Source organism: Tribolium castaneum, chromosome 4 (assembly GCF_031307605.1).
Source record: "Tribolium castaneum strain GA2 chromosome 4, icTriCast1.1, whole genome shotgun sequence".
NCBI lineage: Eukaryota > Metazoa > Arthropoda > Insecta > Coleoptera > Tenebrionidae > Tribolium > Tribolium castaneum.
Window position 1 is genome coordinate 1,051,790 of NC_087397.1, and position 15,701 is coordinate 1,067,490.

At 35.5% G+C, this 15,701-nt stretch overlaps 2 protein-coding genes across 4 annotated transcripts; one reads left to right on the forward strand and one right to left on the reverse strand.

Annotated features, from left to right (window-relative positions):
* Positions 1-112: 112 nt before the first annotated feature.
* Positions 113-6,032, forward strand: LOC658411 (inactive pancreatic lipase-related protein 1). Of its 3 annotated transcripts, none has more exons than XR_010333663.1 (6): positions 113-1,702; positions 1,828-1,939; positions 4,498-4,646; positions 4,761-5,234; positions 5,294-5,443; positions 5,494-6,032. XR_010333663.1 is itself a non-coding variant. In XM_008196732.3 (6 exons), exons 1-6 carry the CDS (start codon positions 1,654-1,656, stop codon positions 5,549-5,551), a joined length of 1,002 nt encoding a protein of 333 aa, XP_008194954.1. In that variant the 5' UTR covers positions 116-1,653; the 3' UTR covers positions 5,552-6,032. The 3 variants fall into 3 exon arrangements, 2 of the variants coding, with proteins under 2 accessions (XP_008194954.1, XP_064212130.1); XM_008196732.3 differs by having other exon boundaries at positions 116-1,702; positions 5,284-5,443; XM_064356060.1 differs by lacking the exon at positions 113-1,702 and having other exon boundaries at positions 4,271-4,646; positions 5,284-5,443.
* A 716-nt stretch (positions 6,033-6,748) lies between these two features.
* On the reverse strand, positions 6,749-12,031 carry LOC658339 (uncharacterized protein). The gene is made up of 10 exons (XM_015977397.2): positions 11,873-12,031; positions 11,548-11,821; positions 11,159-11,500; positions 11,002-11,108; positions 10,731-10,952; positions 8,896-9,105; positions 8,549-8,857; positions 7,875-8,504; positions 7,673-7,828; positions 6,749-7,626 (listed from the first exon to the last, which is right to left on the reverse strand). Exons 1-10 carry the CDS (start codon positions 11,945-11,947, stop codon positions 7,441-7,443), a joined length of 2,511 nt encoding a protein of 836 aa, XP_015832883.1. The 5' UTR covers positions 11,948-12,031; the 3' UTR covers positions 6,749-7,440.
* Between the last annotated feature and the right edge of the window lie 3,670 nt (positions 12,032-15,701).

The following is a 15,701-nucleotide window of genomic DNA, read 5'->3' on the forward strand; positions in this document are numbered from 1 at the left end:
AATTAATTAAAAACGCACCTAAAATCTAATGAAGGTAACGAGTAGTAACGAAAATATCAGCCTGAATGCAAGCGAAATTGCATGCCGTGAAACGGTCGGATTTGTAAAAACCCTCCACCTTCACTCACGCGTACCATTTTTCCGAGTCACCGAAAGCCATGCAATTAATCAGCAAAGTCATAGGGTCAATAAATCGTGAGTTGTGAAACGAAGGTCAGAAATTTCATTTTCGAATTCGATAAAAAATTCAAATCATGCTCGTTGTTGCAAGGAAAAAATTACGACATTCCAATGCGAGCTAGTTTTGCCGTTGCAATGTCAGGGTTTTCACATTGCATTGATGGACTACGATAACAAATCAACAATGGGGCAAAAGTAAAGAACTTTGTACATCGGTCAGATTTGATGCAATTAGTGCATCGATATTAAATTTTGCAATACGGAAGTATGAACGGCTGAAATGCGCATATTGTCTGCAAATGCAGCTCCGAAGAATGGAGAAAAATGCGTCCGTGCGAAATAATACCGACGGATTTTCACAGCGAGCATCAGCGAGATAAAATTGTTTATTGATGGGAAATGCGAATGAATGCTCGAAAGCCCAGTTTTATTAAATGTAGCAACAATTATTAAGAAATTTTCCGTCTTGCTTCATCGGAAAAATCTAAGCAAAAATTGGAAATTGGCCGATCATTCTGTTGTATAAGCGGACGCATATCTTCACGATTTTAATACATGATTTAGAAAATGCTAACGTGAAACAGGTATCACTATTTGTGTTACATAATAAGGATTTAGATCCATGTTTATTGGAAACGCACCAAACTAGTCATTACCGCCTACGTGTGTATAAAGCTTCCGTTGCCGTCTCACAAGAAAGTGCATCAAGTAAAATTCTGAAATAATTTATGGGAACTCTTACTCATTAGTTACCTTAAAGGAATTTCGCTAAAGTTCGAGTCATAATCTACAGGAAATTCAAATTCTTCGAAGAAAAACGTCTTTACTGTAATGAGAACTTTCCCTTACTTCTCCAAAACGGAAGCAATTTGCATCCGCTTTAGAAAGAAAATAAATTAGTCATTTGTTTCCCCGTGATTGAAAATATTTTCTTATCAGTTGACATCGCATCAATACTTCAAGCAAAGGTTAATAGTAAATTGGGTTACTTCTCCATGTATTGCCCACGCCCTATAATGCAAACTTTCTCAAACCAATGACACCGCATTTTTAATTATAGAATACGGCTTTAAATTTTGCACCAATTTGTAAATTAGCTGCCGCATATTCGGTTTGTAATTACTCAAACTAATAGAGATGTTCAATTACAGAATCCGACCGTATTTTGCTAAATAAACAATCACGTGAAAGCACCGCTAAACGAGCGGAAACAGCCGAGCCGAAATATGCAAATATATGAAAAAAATGTAATTGCAATTAGTAAAATAGCACGCGAATAGTTTTTATCAATTTTCAGCTGCACTGAGCGCCGTGCATATTGCACCAATATTATGAAACTCCAATTAAAAAACACTATTGCTGCTTGTCTACAAAAAGATCATTTTTCCCTATTTATCCCTGCCCGTGCCGGTGATCCCCCCATTATGCTTTTCGAGTGGCACCAAGTCAAATCGTGCTTTGAGCCCGCTGAACATGGGTGTTTCTGATTTTTTATTTGTGTGTTTATTGAGTGCATTACCAGGTATGTTGGATTTTTTCCAGTTTGGTTGAGATTTGTTCTTCCGGCTTCCGCGAGACATTTCAGGCGGATTAGTGATTGCACTTTAGTTTTGCATTTTTTACGAAACGTGAATGTCGGAATTTTAGGCCCTCCCTCTGTTTCAATTAACGATGCCATCGTCCAGCTCTACCCCATCAATAAACACAAATGTCACAAAATTGATCCGATTAGGGACATCGCGTTCCAGCTCTATACCGTGTAAGTAGCAAAAAATTTGACACGGTGTTGGATTTTGCAAAAATAACCGGAATTGTTTAGTTTAATTATTGAACTTCAGCAAGCCCCGCTCAAGGTCAGGTTTTAATAAAGCTTACGCTAGATATTAAATAATCCAGTGAACGAAAGCTCTTTCATTGCCATTTCTTCAATAAAAATACACTTGTGTGTTTACAATTTAGTAGTTGGCGGTTAATAATTACGTCGTTACGTTCAGTATTGTGCAAACTGTATCTTTCTTGGCATTTTAAATTCGCATTTTAATCGATTGATTAATCATCAAAAATTTTATTTCCTAATGACAATTATAGTGAATGCATGCCAGGTGACGACTTTCTATTCACTTACTAAACTAGAAAATTTATTTTCGTAATCCCTGGCCGATCAATTTGAGATAATAACTAGCCGTTTTCAATTGTGGGCATTGTTTTGCTCCATAAATACGTAAATTTTCTAGCCTCAAGAACTTTCGTGTGTTTGCTGCCACAACTTTACCTTCGAACTGTAATTTTCTTGCAAAAAACGAAAAAACAAGTATGTAGGTAACAAGATTGCATAAAACGATTTATTAAAATTGGTGTATGGGAAAGAAAAAATGAAATCGTTAGCTTTCTAGCACCTAGTTTTGAAATTGAATGCCAATTATTTTTTATTTGTTCAGTACAATCATCCCTCAAATGAACTGATTTAAAGTGAACGAATTGTTATATTTTCACGGTACATTTGGTTAATTTAAATGTTTTAAGTTCAATTATTAAATTAGAATTGCTAATAAGTCCAAAACAATCGCTCGACATTAATCCACTTTTGGTTAATTTTGCTTATACTGAAGGTTGTTTCCAATTTATGTAAATGTTGAGATTGTTATCTACTTCCGAAATTCAATAAAAACCAAGCTGTTATTTTTACTATGTTTACAAGGAAAATTAATAATGTAATTCAAGATTTTTAACCTTAGTGTTGAAATTAATAAGGAGACAGACATTAGATTATTATTACGAATTAAAAAAAACTTGTAATTTGCTTCTTCCTTCGAAACTCATTAAAAGTATTGAAAGTTCTAATAAAGATATTTATTTGAAAGTTAGTACTTAGCCATAATCCGTTGAGTTCTGCCCAATGAAAATATTTTCAACGTGGCGGCACTTCCGGTTATACCGAAAGTCGCCATCAACTTTCTTATTTTAAATGGAAAGCTATGTTTTTCACTGCGTTTTTGGATTAGTTGAGTTATTTTAAGGCCGTTTTTATCAGTTTTCTCTATACCTAAGTTTAACCGTTTTCGAGATATTTAAGATTTTTTGAAAATTTTTGGATTTGCACCAGTCATTTAAAAAGTCGGTAACTTTGTTAGTTTTAGAGATTTCGAAATCATATTAGGACAATTAAAAGAGAAAGCCTATATCTGTTCTCCAGTGTGTTCAAAATTGGAAAAGAAGTTAATAAACCCAAAAATTTTAAGCTTAATTTGAACAACTTTAAGCACCCATAACTTGATTTTTTCAAAGAGGACGTCTCAATTTTTATTCTTCTAGATAGAGGAGAATTTTTTTCTACATCGATCTGTATTAGCATTCCCTGCAGAATTAAATTCTCTACGATTTAATGAAATAAAACTTGTGGCATTTCATTTGAAAAAATTGAGTTACGTGTGCTTAAAGTTCTGAAAACTTAACTTTAAATATTTTTGGTTGGTTATTCTTTTTTAGAAATTTTAAAACAACAAAGGAAAGACCAAGGTTTCCTCTTTCAAATGAGCTGAAAAATAATTTCAAATTTTTAAAAATGGCAGAGTTATTGATTTTCAAACTGGAAGGTGCAAATCCAAAAAAAAACCCCTAAATATTTCGTAAACGGCTAAATTTAGCTATAGGGAAGGCTTATGAAAACTACCTTAAAATAACTCTAGTAATCCAAAAACGCATTAAAATATAATTTTTCCTCTAAAATAAAGAAGTTGAAAGCGACTTCCGGTATAACCGGAAGTGTCACCATCTTGAAATAATTTTCATTGAGGTGGACTTAAGAAATTGTGATTGTAAACAAATTTTCAGATGACTATCGTTATTAGAACTACCAATACTTGTTATGTGGGCTTTAGACGGAACACTGTATAAATCATTAACACATGTGCAAAGTAAGAATAGGTGTAAGTTTATTGCAAGTAAAAGGTAATTAGATCAATATTACGTGGATTTCACGGTAACAAGAAAGTGTTACATACTTCCCCAACACTCTTTTTGTTATTATGATTAACCCCAATTTACTAATAATCATAAATCAGCCAAACGTGTAATTATTTGTTTATTTCAGGTGTTGTATTAACAATTAAATATGCAAAGATCCAATATGTAACCATAAACTTGTTGTAATAATGGAGCAGGAAATAAAAACAGTAATTATTTCATTATCACAGTTAATTGTTCCCGTGTTAATAAAAAATACAAATTGATGATGAGAACTGCGAATACGCAGTTATTATTATTTTTTTTAGAAATTTTTAATTATGCGAAACCTAATCCTGGGCATAATATTTTTAGACACAATCCTCTGGAAGCACAAAACCTGATAATCGGCGATGATAAATTACTCGCCGAATCTCATTTCAATTTCTCGCAACCGACGGTTTTTTACTTCCACGCTTTCTTCGAGTCCTCCTCCACCACATCTGCCACTCTAATCAGAACAGGTAACAATGCCGAAAAAATCCCTTCGACTCTTACTCTTGTAAATCGACTTTCTCTCGCTTTTACTTCACCGTGACTTAATAATCGCAGTTGCAATCAAGTTCAATAAATTTCAGCGTATTTGCAAAGAGGCGGCTACAACATAATCCTCTTAAACGCGCCGCGCCTGGAAGCCGGCCCTTGGTACTACACCGCCGCCAGAAACACCCAAGTCGTGGGTGAATACACGGCCCAACTGATCGACTATTTGGTGTCCAGAGGCATGCATTTGCCCAGCTTGCACCTAATCGGGCTGAGTCTGGGGGCCCAGATGGCGGGCGTTTGCGGCCAAAGCGTCAAAAGCGGGCGCATTTTCAGGATAACAGGGCTGGACCCTGCGGGACCCTTGTTCAAAAAGTGGCCCAAGAGTCTGCGTCTGGACAAAGGCGACGCCGAGTTTGTGGATGTGATTCACTCGGATGCGGGCATTTTTGGCTTTCCGCGGTCCTTAGGGCATGTGGATTTCTGGCCGAACCGCGGGGTTTCGCCCCAGCCTGGCTGCACCAAAACCGAAGTGAAAAAAACTAATCCTGACAATATCATCGCACTTAGTACGTTGTGGAGAGTTCTGTGAGGATACAACTATTTTTGTTATAATAGTTTTTTGTAGCCACTGGAGATCGTATCAGTTTTATGCCGAGTCTGTGATAAATCCGCAAGGATTCGTGGCAGTACCGTGCGATTCCTGGCAGGATTATTTGAACGGGGAGTGCAGACCGACTGCTCCTGTTTCTAATATGGGTTTTAATGTTGATCTAAAGTAAGTTGAGATCAAATTACGTTTGTTTTTACCGAGTCGCTTTCTTCAAGTGCCCAAGGCGATTATTACCTAAGGACGGCGTCACAATCACCGTACTCACTTGAATAAGACTGGATTTCTTGCGGTTGTTATTCCTACAGGCAAACTGTAACCTGATATAATACCTGCTAATTTTAATTCAATGAAGGATTTTCACAATACTTCACTAAAAACCATCATTACAAAAACAGTATTAATTACAACTATTGTAAGCTCGTAATTCGTTCTGTCCAGGTTTAATTGTGTGAGACAGCTGTTTCAGATTTTTATTTTATGCTGAAGCTAAAAAAAATTGTATTCACTTTAAACAAACGTTTTTCTTTAAAAAAATGGCCAAGAACTCAATACTGGTAGCAATTTAAGATCTAAAAGCTGGAACAGTCTGTAATAACTGTCCACTTAGAATAAACGTAAAATGTTGCCAAAGTAAAAAAATAAGATCCTATTTTTTGTTAATAACTGTATCAATATTTAGCGTTAATATTATGTTAATATGTAATTTATTTGTTATAAAATGTGATTTATATTAATAATAAAATTTTGAAAAGACTGTCTTCTTGTTTCATTTTCTCCAGACTCTTTTTTACAAGAAATCCAAATCTGTCATTGCTTTTTCCAAGGCGTCCTTGATGTCAGAATTACAACACTCACCTTTGATTTTTCTTATGGACGCGATATTAGACATTTGTATTTTTGAAAAGTCTTTATTCCTCATTACAATGATGTATCACATGATATGATTGAATATTACATGCTCATTAAAATTAAGAAAAAAGCGTTTTTGCAAAGCGTGCTTTGGATAAAACGTCATACATGTTGTTTAACAAACGAAATTTTGACAGTTCTATTAAATATGCGAGGAAAATTTGTATAAGTTTTCTTGTTTTGTTTAAATTTTTGTTTTGTTTAATCTAGTTTGTTTAAAAACGAAATTTTTGGCGTTTTTTCCAAAGCACTCTTCGCAAAAATGTTTTTTCTTCATTTTGATCAGTATGTAAGATTCGATCATATCATGTGATACATCGTTAAAAATAAAGTTAAATCATAGTTAAAAACGTCTAGCTCGTTTGGTTTTTGCTTGAAAAAAAAAATTACACATTTTCGTTTTTCTTCCAATAATTCAAAACCGACCTCGTATCTCTTATAGTAACTGAAATCCCCATGGTGGAGCTCGAAAAACAGACACCCTGTATATCATTTATGATTTTTGCTTGTAAATAGGAACTGGGACATATAAAAGGGAGCCTGATTATTTAGTACCCAACAAAATTTGTAAATTCATTTATTTATTAATATACAGTAAGAGGCAAAATTATTTACAATTTCAAAAAAATTCAAATTCGTGAACAAGTCTCTTTACATTAGTCACATTTAATTGCTATTTGCATCTAAAGAATCTCATTAGCAGTGTGCGTTTTCTATTGTTTTCGGTGTTTAAATGTAATAATTACATAAAAATATTCGTTACAAAATAATAAAAAAACGCAAACGATGAAATGTTTTCACTATTAATTTAAGCTCAAACGTTTTCACCCAATATTTGGAAACGAAATGAGTACTTAATTAATTCTGTTTAAAACAGTTTCATTGTCATTATAATTAGCAAAACAAAATTATCATTGAACATCAGTTGCCAAGGGTTACAAACTTTTGTATTCTCCAATCAAGATTTACCGAAATTAATTTTCCATCATTGTACGAACAGTCAATTTCTAATACGTATAACCCAGTTTATTTAATTATCTCTCACTTAATTCAATACATTTGTGGTGTGTATGCATTCATTAAATGTGCGTAATATTATTTAGGGGGAATTACACATAATTCGGTGTGAATCGGATATTAATTTAATTAGGTAGGTACGATTAAACGGATGTAAACCACTTACCTAAACGAATATTTACATTCTTTTCTAAATGATTGAAAATATGCAATTATCACATCATGACAAAAAAGGCTCAAGTTTGTTTCAAGAGCGTCGTCAAATTAGTGATAATCTGGGCGTCTCTCGTCGACAGACTCGAAGAATTTACATCTCTAAACTCCCAGCGTAGTGATATTTGCGTCCAAACCCTATCAATACTTAATCCCATTGGTGTTTGCAACAAACCAATCCAATTAGGCTGCCATGCTCCAGTCAACAACTAATCAAAATCATTTTCAAATTTACAATGCCATGAGTTAACTTACCTGGTCGAAGGGTCGGTAACCAATATGAAACACAGTATGCAAGAGTGGACACGGAGCACAAGTAACTTTGTTCGGTACCACAGGTTCAGAATTTTCACTAACTCCGAGTTTTTGAAAGAACCATTCGCTGTTATTTTTTACGAAATGATGCAAAGTCTGCAAGAATTATTTACGATCAAACCCTCTTACATGAATTGGTTACTTTCAAGCTTTTTTTCCCATGAGTTGTCATTAAAATCTCGCTGACTAGAACTTCAGTCACTTGCTCCGAGCCCTCAACCCTCGACGAACCCTCAACCGAATCCTCAAACAACTCCAGGTTTTCCTTGACTTGTTCCAAAAACTCCTCAATTTGGTCCGTGTGTTTGTTATCCTCGTCGATACTACACAAGGACTCTGCCACAGCTAAGGCTACGTCGTTCTCAGAACTGAACGTCCCCTCAAAACTAGTCACCGATTTTTTATGCTCCGTTTGTTTGGCCGGTGGAGACACCGCTGAATCCGCAAAAGTGACCTGTTTATTGGAGGGAAGTTCGGACTGACGCAACAGCTCCGAGTACAGTGCACTAATCAAAATCTGGACCAAAGCGGAATGATTTAGGGAAGTTATCTCAGCTGGGAGAATGTCCTGGATCAGGGTGGCCACTCGGGGGAGCGCACTGTCCACGCAGTCCCACAACTGGCCATAAGAACCCAAAATAATGAGCATGGCCTGGTACATGCTGGCGCCGGTTTGAACGGCATTGACCACAGTCTTGCAAATGGAAGAGAGCAGAGGTGTGACAAGGTTGAGGATAGATTCGTACCACGGCGGCCGGATTTGGTTCCAGACCTTCGAAAAATCCCAAAATAACGCCACAATTAAATAACACTTACATTGCGGCGATCGAAACACTTTGCCCAATTTGGCTGCGCACTGATTGCCGAGAATAGAATATCTGAGTAATCCTCATTGTTGCCAATGCCCAACACCACGGTCGTTGCGGATGCGATCAAGTCGTAGTAATGCAGTGGGGTCAGTAGGGGCACGGTAGTATCGACATTTTTGCAAGTTCCGTCGCTGGAACAGAGGAAAACTCCGCAAGAGTTTGATTTGGTGACGGGTTTTTGGATCTCGATTGTGAAGTTTTGCAAAGATAGGTCCAGGATGAGTTTCAATAGTTTGCAGTTTTTCATTCCTAGAACCTGGGCCGGGATTGGGGTTTAAAGTTTGAAAGTCTTACTTTCAGAAGGAGGGACCAGTTTGGCTGGGGTTGGGCCAACAAAACGGTCAATTCTAAGGCGATTGCGGCGTCAGGTGGTAAGTCGGACATTCGGGTTATGTTTTTTGGCTGCACTTTGAAGATGTTGGGGAGGGAGAAGGTGATCCAAGAGGCCGGGCCTGTGTTTCGGGATTTGAACAAATCCACGGTCTCTAGGCCTTTACGAAAAACCTAAAATTTTTCTGTTATCTTTTACACAAAAAATCCTTTAAAGAAGTTGACTAACTGTTGAACTTAAATTAGCTGTTTTTCTATAAGAATCTCAACCTAGAAATACTGTATGGAAATAAATATTAGTACTAAAATCAGGCACCTCTGCATTGACAATATTTTAAAAAGTTTAATGGAAACACCCTATTTTTTATTTTTGCTTTTCAAAGATTATTAAATAAAAACTAACTTTCAAATTTCAAATGCCCACTTTATTGACTCAAAAGAGATAAAGATTTTTGACTTAATTTGGTACACTTTTGGGAACTAATTGCGAGAATAAATCATTATCAAAAACAAATCGAACAATTTATCCACGATTTTTGAGCTCAAGTGTAATAGAAAACTTGCAATTTTCTTCGAAAACAGCGGAATTCCAGATGGTTTGGCCGGCATTTATAAATTATCAAACAACAGTTTTTTGCTCAATTTTAATCGCCTAATGATTGGTCGGTTTAACAGAAATTCAAGAACTCATTACTGGTAGCAATTTAGGATCTAAAAGCTGGAACAGTTTGTAATAACTGTCCATTTAGAATAAACGTAAAATATTGCCAAAGTAAAAAAACAAAATCCTATTTTTTGTTAATAACTGTATCAATATTTAGCGTTAATATTATGTTAATATGTAATTTCTTTGTTATGAAATGTGATTTATATTAATAATAAAATTTTGAAAAGACTGTCTTCTTGTTTCATTTTCTTGAGGTACTTTTTTACAAGAAATCCAAATCTGTCATTGCCTTTTCCAAGGCGTTCTTGATGTCAGAATTACAACACCCAACATTGGTTTTTCTTATGGACGCGATATTTGACATTTGTATTTTTGAAAAGTCTTTTTATTTCTCATTACAATGATGTATCACATGATATGATTGAATCTTACGTGCTCATTAAAATTAAGAAAAAAGTGTTTTTGCAAAGAGTGCTTTGGAAAAAACTTCATAAATGTTGTTTAACAAACTACATTTTGACAGTTCTATTAAATGTGCGAGATTATTAAATAATAACTCATGTTTCAAATGCCCACTTTAATGACTTAAAAGAGATAAAGATTTTTGATTTAATTTGGTAAACAGCCTTCGAAAACAGCGAAATTCCAGATGATTTAGCCGACATTTACAAATAATCTAACAACAGTTTTTTGCTCAGTTTTAATCGCCTTATGATTGGCCCGTTTTACAGTTGGGAGTGCAATCCCCTCCCTGATACCCAATGACAAACGCTTCAATCGTCTTGCAGTTTTTTGTGCACTAGATAAACAAGTAGGAGGTGATTTTTAGATTTTTATTGGTCAATTACTCATTCGTAGGACAAATGAGAACCGGTCTAGGGCGAGTCTTTCTCACAGGCCTTAGATGCGAATAAATGGTCGATTCTGCTTAGTTTTTGAAATAATTTTGACGAAACATTTTTTTAATTTGTTACAAAAAAACTATAAGAATCCTAGAATTAAAATCTACACTGTCGATTTGGAAAAATTAATAATTACAATTATAATCATTAAAATAAATACTGATTGAATTGGCGTTAAAATTAGTCATTCTATATTTAAACCGCCTGATTCCATTTATTTAATACCCAACCTTTTGAAGTGTGTCCAATGACGCGCCTCTCAAAACCAAACAGTTCAGCAGCTCCTGGCACTTTGTGTGTATGTCTCGTAAGATTTTGCTTTTGTTATTTAAGTTTAACCCAATTAGTTCTTCCGCTTTATCACAGATACTTGGAAGCAATTGCGCTATGCATAATAGTAAGTTGCTAATATCAACCACGAGTAGTTTACTCCTTGCTTCAGAAGGACACGACTAAAAATGCATTCGAGCAACATCATCTGATTATTTCCACTCAAGATACCTGAGTGTACCGAACTGTTAAAATAGTTAATGATTCATTTAACATCCCGGAAAAAACCCTTTGTGCCATTTTCGGAGGAACAGTGTTCCATAAATCCTCTCTGGTCCCTGGAACCTTTCTAGGTCATGCATTGTATTTATTGTTTCACGGAATGAACCTTGCATGTAAAGCCACCACATTTGTATCACGTACGACCCCCGTTCCGACTCACAGAAAGGCTTCTGGTTCTCCCAGTCCAAAGACTCGGCTTCTTGCAAAATGTACAGTGATAACAACCGACAATGCAAATCTAGCAAGCGCTCAGCGAGGGCTTCGCCCATCTCTTGGTATTTCTTGTAACTTTCGTGCAACAATTCAACTTGACTCCCTTTAATCTCATTAATTGATTGCAAATAGAACCAGAGACAGTTTTTTAAAAGTGCAGAAGCCCCGATTGTGCCCGTAAGCACCGTCAAGTCAGCGTGATCTAACGCCTCTTGAGTAAGCACATGTAAGTGCTCTAAAACTGGCGTTTGATTCGGAAAAATTAACCGTGGGTTAATTTACCCAAAAGTTGTTCAGCGGATTTATTTATAAGACTGACGAATTTCGTCGGATCTGAGGCTTTGACAATGCCGCCGCAGCCCCCAGACGTGTCCATGCTCTGGTCAGGAACCTCGGATTTTTGCAGGAATCCTGAACTTTTCCTGTAGGCCGCCACATATTCTTCTTCCCACCACAAAACCAGCTTCATTGCGGCAAAAGAGGCCGATCTGGGGAAATCGAGGCGGCCGCCCACAACCCCCGGACAAATTGTTTCTTGTAATACGGTCTGGTGGCTCTGAAATAGAATTAATGGCAAAAACCTGCCACGATTTGCAGGAGATTTCACCTTGTAATACTCCATGTCCCGCTGGATCAATATGTGGACTTTGTCCATCAAATTACCATCTTCCATCACTTCCATGGTGGAAAAAAATACAATTTACTTGCACCCCGGTTATTTGAAATTCGACCAAACATTGTTTCCATAGTAACGCACGCTATGCAACCCCCAATTCTCAGCGGCGCTAAAATCGAAATTTCATAAACGTGTTGGTTTATTTTTGGAAGCTTCAAACAAATTTTACATTTTCGTCACAAATATGTTATAAAAAATCCAATCACAACTTTACAGACCTGGTAATAATGTTTTGATCCTTTGTACACATAACGGCGATGAAACCAATATAAGTTTTCAAAGTGCCGACTTACTTTGCTGATATATTATGCTTGCGGATTTTCAAAATAAATATAAAAAAATGTGCAGCCAAGCAATAATTAATTAGTTATGCGCAAAAACTCAAATCTAGAAACGAACCGAGTGGTTTCATTTCGTTTTGTAATATTTTGTCATAATTAAGCAGAATTAAATTGCACGTTCAAACAGAATTTAGTTGAGAAGGCTTTTTATTAAAAGTTATTAGAATATATTGTTTGGTGTTTTCGTCGTTCAAAGTCAATAATAAAATGAAGAATATAAATGTCTCGATAAAAACAATCTAATATTTCTGGATTTTTTTTAGGTACAAGAGTATAATAATTAAATAATAAATAATAAAGGGCCGGTTTACAGAAAGCTTCATTAAATTTTAATTTATTGTTAAAAGTTAACAACGCGAATAGACTAATCAAAATGGTTCAATTTGATCACGTGCTCAGTTAATCACGCATTTAATTGCGGATTAAATTAATGATGCTTTTTCTAAATGAAGTTAAATAATTAAATAATAAATAATTACAATTATAAACAACTTAGGGCCGGTTTAGAGAAAGCACAATTAAAGTTAATTGCGTTGTTAAAAGTTATTGACCAATCAAATTGGTTCAGTTTGGTCACGTGACCAGTTGATCACGCAGTTAATTGGAGATTAATTTAATGATGCTTTTAAGAAGAAGAAAGCTTTGTTAAAATTTAATTCGTTGTTAAAACTTAACAACGCGAATGGATCAAACAAACCGCTTCAATTTGGTCACGTGATCAGTTAATCACGCATTTAATTGCGGATTAAATTAATGACGCTTTTATAAAAGGGTTTTTAATGTTTATAATTATACGAGGTAAGTGATGATAATAGTCATTATTTATTAGTTATTAGTCATTAGTTATTATACTCGGTATACTTGTATGGAACACATTTTATACTTCTTTAATATAACATTTTATAGTGACATTTTTTACGGAGATTACATAACATGATAAATAAGAAAAATACTTTTCTTGATAAAAAATTAAAAAATGTTAACAACTTTTTATTTTTTATTTTGATTTTTTATTATTTTTTAATTTTTTTTAGATTTTAAACTTTTAGTTAATTATTCGTGATTGTGGTATTTGCAAGTTTATTGTGGTCGGTTTTGGTTGGCGCGCCTCATGACCCAGTAATCAAAGAGCCCAAGCGCGCTTTAATTCGAATAATCTTGTAGCAAATTGATGTAAAAAGGTAGGTACTAAAAATAATAAAAGCTCTCATGTGTATTCGCGATTGTTCTACATCACTACAACCCTTCCATGTGGTAAATTCAACCCTTGTCGACTGATACATTAGCACTCATGTGTTCATCCCTAGATAAGTAAAGCATTCTGCACATATGTTTCTCTGGCGAGCTCAAGTATTCTCTAGATAACGTCAGTCAGGGAAAAAGTTGTTACCATTCATAACAAGACATTGCAACGCAACTCCAAACAAGATAAGCCACCGTTCACGTCTCAATGCATTTAAAACAAACCGTTTAAAACAGTGCACCTACGCTCGGCAATATTGTCGAGGGTGTCAAGACGCCCCCGAAACTTCCAAATTAACACTTGCCGAACTATTTGTTCGAGTGACACTGACAAATCTCGTTTACAAACTCGCAAGACTATTCAAACTTTGCACTGTGCAAACGGCAAATATCCTATTGCGCTATAAACGTATCAGCTAATTCTCCGAAAGAGATTGTAAATTATGCCCAGATTTTACGGGAGTTGTGGTGAGCGCTTACCCCCAGCCCCACTAAATCTGTCTTATGTGTGTCCGTTATTATGAAAGATTGCTTGTGCGACCACCGAAAAATGGGACTTTGACAAGTGAGCTGTATATTTCTAAACGGGTCTATCACGCACGGTCGCCTCTCAGCCGGGAAAACAAACACTGGAGTGGTCGAGGCAAGTCTTCATTTGCGAAAATATGCGAGCGATTTGAAACTACTACCATTTATTAAATATTTTAATTTATATTAAATGCAAACCAACATAAAGTTTGCAAGAGCTGCTGAAAATTTTACAAACATACCGCGTTTTTTATTTATTACATATTTTATTTATTAATGCAGACCTAAAAATATGAGCATTAAAAATATTCCACATACTTGTGCAAGTAAACAAACAGTGAATGGTAAAAATGTTCAATTATTTACAGAGCCAGTTATAATGTTTTTTCAAAGCATTATTGTTACCCATTTTTGCATAATAGGAGAACATTTTTAAATATTTTGTCACTTTACTTATAGACATTTTATTATCAGTTAGTACCAAAATTCATGTTTACTTTACAGGAGAATGAGTGATTAGCGTATCTGCATTATAATGAAATTGCGGGCGAGCGCATACTCGCAGAGCATTATGCAGTGGTTTTAGTGAGGTAAACACCTTTCACACTAGCTGTACCTGAAGGGTGTACTTTGACGATATCCCCGAAACTTTCTCCCATAATTAGAAAAGTTATTTGAACTTGTAGCGTTATTAAATTAGAATTGTACACAGCGTCAGAAATGGTGGATGCGCCGGGCGAGACGTTTCCTGAACGCAACTTTGCCGTCGTATCTTTTGAGAAATGCTTTTAATTTCGATAAAATCGACACAGAAATAAGCATCGACAATGGCGAGCGTAAATTCTTATCGAAAAAACTGATATCCGGTCGAGTGATAGGCGACGTTTCATAAAGCAAATCGCTCCCAGTTTGCAAATATTTGCAGAGGACTTTATCGAAAAACTTTTCCAAGGTACGAGGACATGAGACAAGACGGTAAGACCCTCACTTCCATTTGGAAATTCCTGTACAAGTGCTCGTCTTTTATTTGTCTCACGCTCGATCGTGTTACAATAACCTTAAAGTTTATTCAGTTTGTAATAGCTTCGCTGGCGGTAAATTATTGCGAGTGTTGATGTGTGCGAGCAACATATTATTTTCCATTAAATTTCCACAAACTGTTTGTTTTCTATAAAATGATGGGAAATATTCGTGCGCAATTAACAAAAACACACAAGGCCTCTGAACGGGAATTAATTACCTTCCACGGACATATTTATTTAATAAGCTTACGTTTCTTTCAAGCCTCGCTTTGCCGACTGCTCAGGTAATTGCGAACAGGAATCCCCGTGTAAATTTAATAACAAACCTTAGACCGAGTTTGAATGAAAGCACCTGCTGGGGAAAGCAAGCTACATGACAACAATACATCATACTCGGGACGTGTAATTAAAATTTTTCAATGCAAGTCGCGGGAAACAAATTTTTAATTAGGACAAATCTTTGAAATTGGTAATTATTCGAAGACGTGCTTAAATATTTATTATTTGTCTCTTGAAATTCCCTTTGCGAACCGATGGCATGAAATTAAAATAAATGCTAATTAGCAGTTTGCCGGAAGCTAATTAATTTATAGTAGCATTAAGGTCCATAATGCATTCTAGTGTTTA

What these genes read in the sequence shown, in the direction of transcription:
- LOC658339 (XM_015977397.2), bottom strand. Translation starts at nt 11,947, where the DNA reads ATGGAAGTGATGGAAGATGGTAATTTGATGGACAAAGTCCACATATTG. An exon ending in TAACAGTTCGGTACACTCAG is followed by an intron (nt 10,953 to 11,001) that starts GTATCTTGAGTG and finishes ATGCATTTTTAG; the next exon opens with TCGTGTCCTTCTGAAGCAAG. An exon ending in ACTGGTCCCTCCTTCTGAAA is followed by an intron (nt 8,858 to 8,895) that starts GTAAGACTTTCA and finishes ATCCCGGCCCAG; the next exon opens with GTTCTAGGAATGAAAAACTG.
- LOC658411 (XM_008196732.3), top strand. Translation starts at nt 1,654, where the DNA reads ATGGGTGTTTCTGATTTTTTATTTGTGTGTTTATTGAGTGCATTACCA. An exon ending in TTTATTGAGTGCATTACCAG is followed by an intron (nt 1,703 to 1,827) that starts GTATGTTGGATT and finishes TCGGAATTTTAG; the next exon opens with GCCCTCCCTCTGTTTCAATT. An exon ending in TGCCACTCTAATCAGAACAG is followed by an intron (nt 4,647 to 4,760) that starts GTAACAATGCCG and finishes AATAAATTTCAG; the next exon opens with CGTATTTGCAAAGAGGCGGC.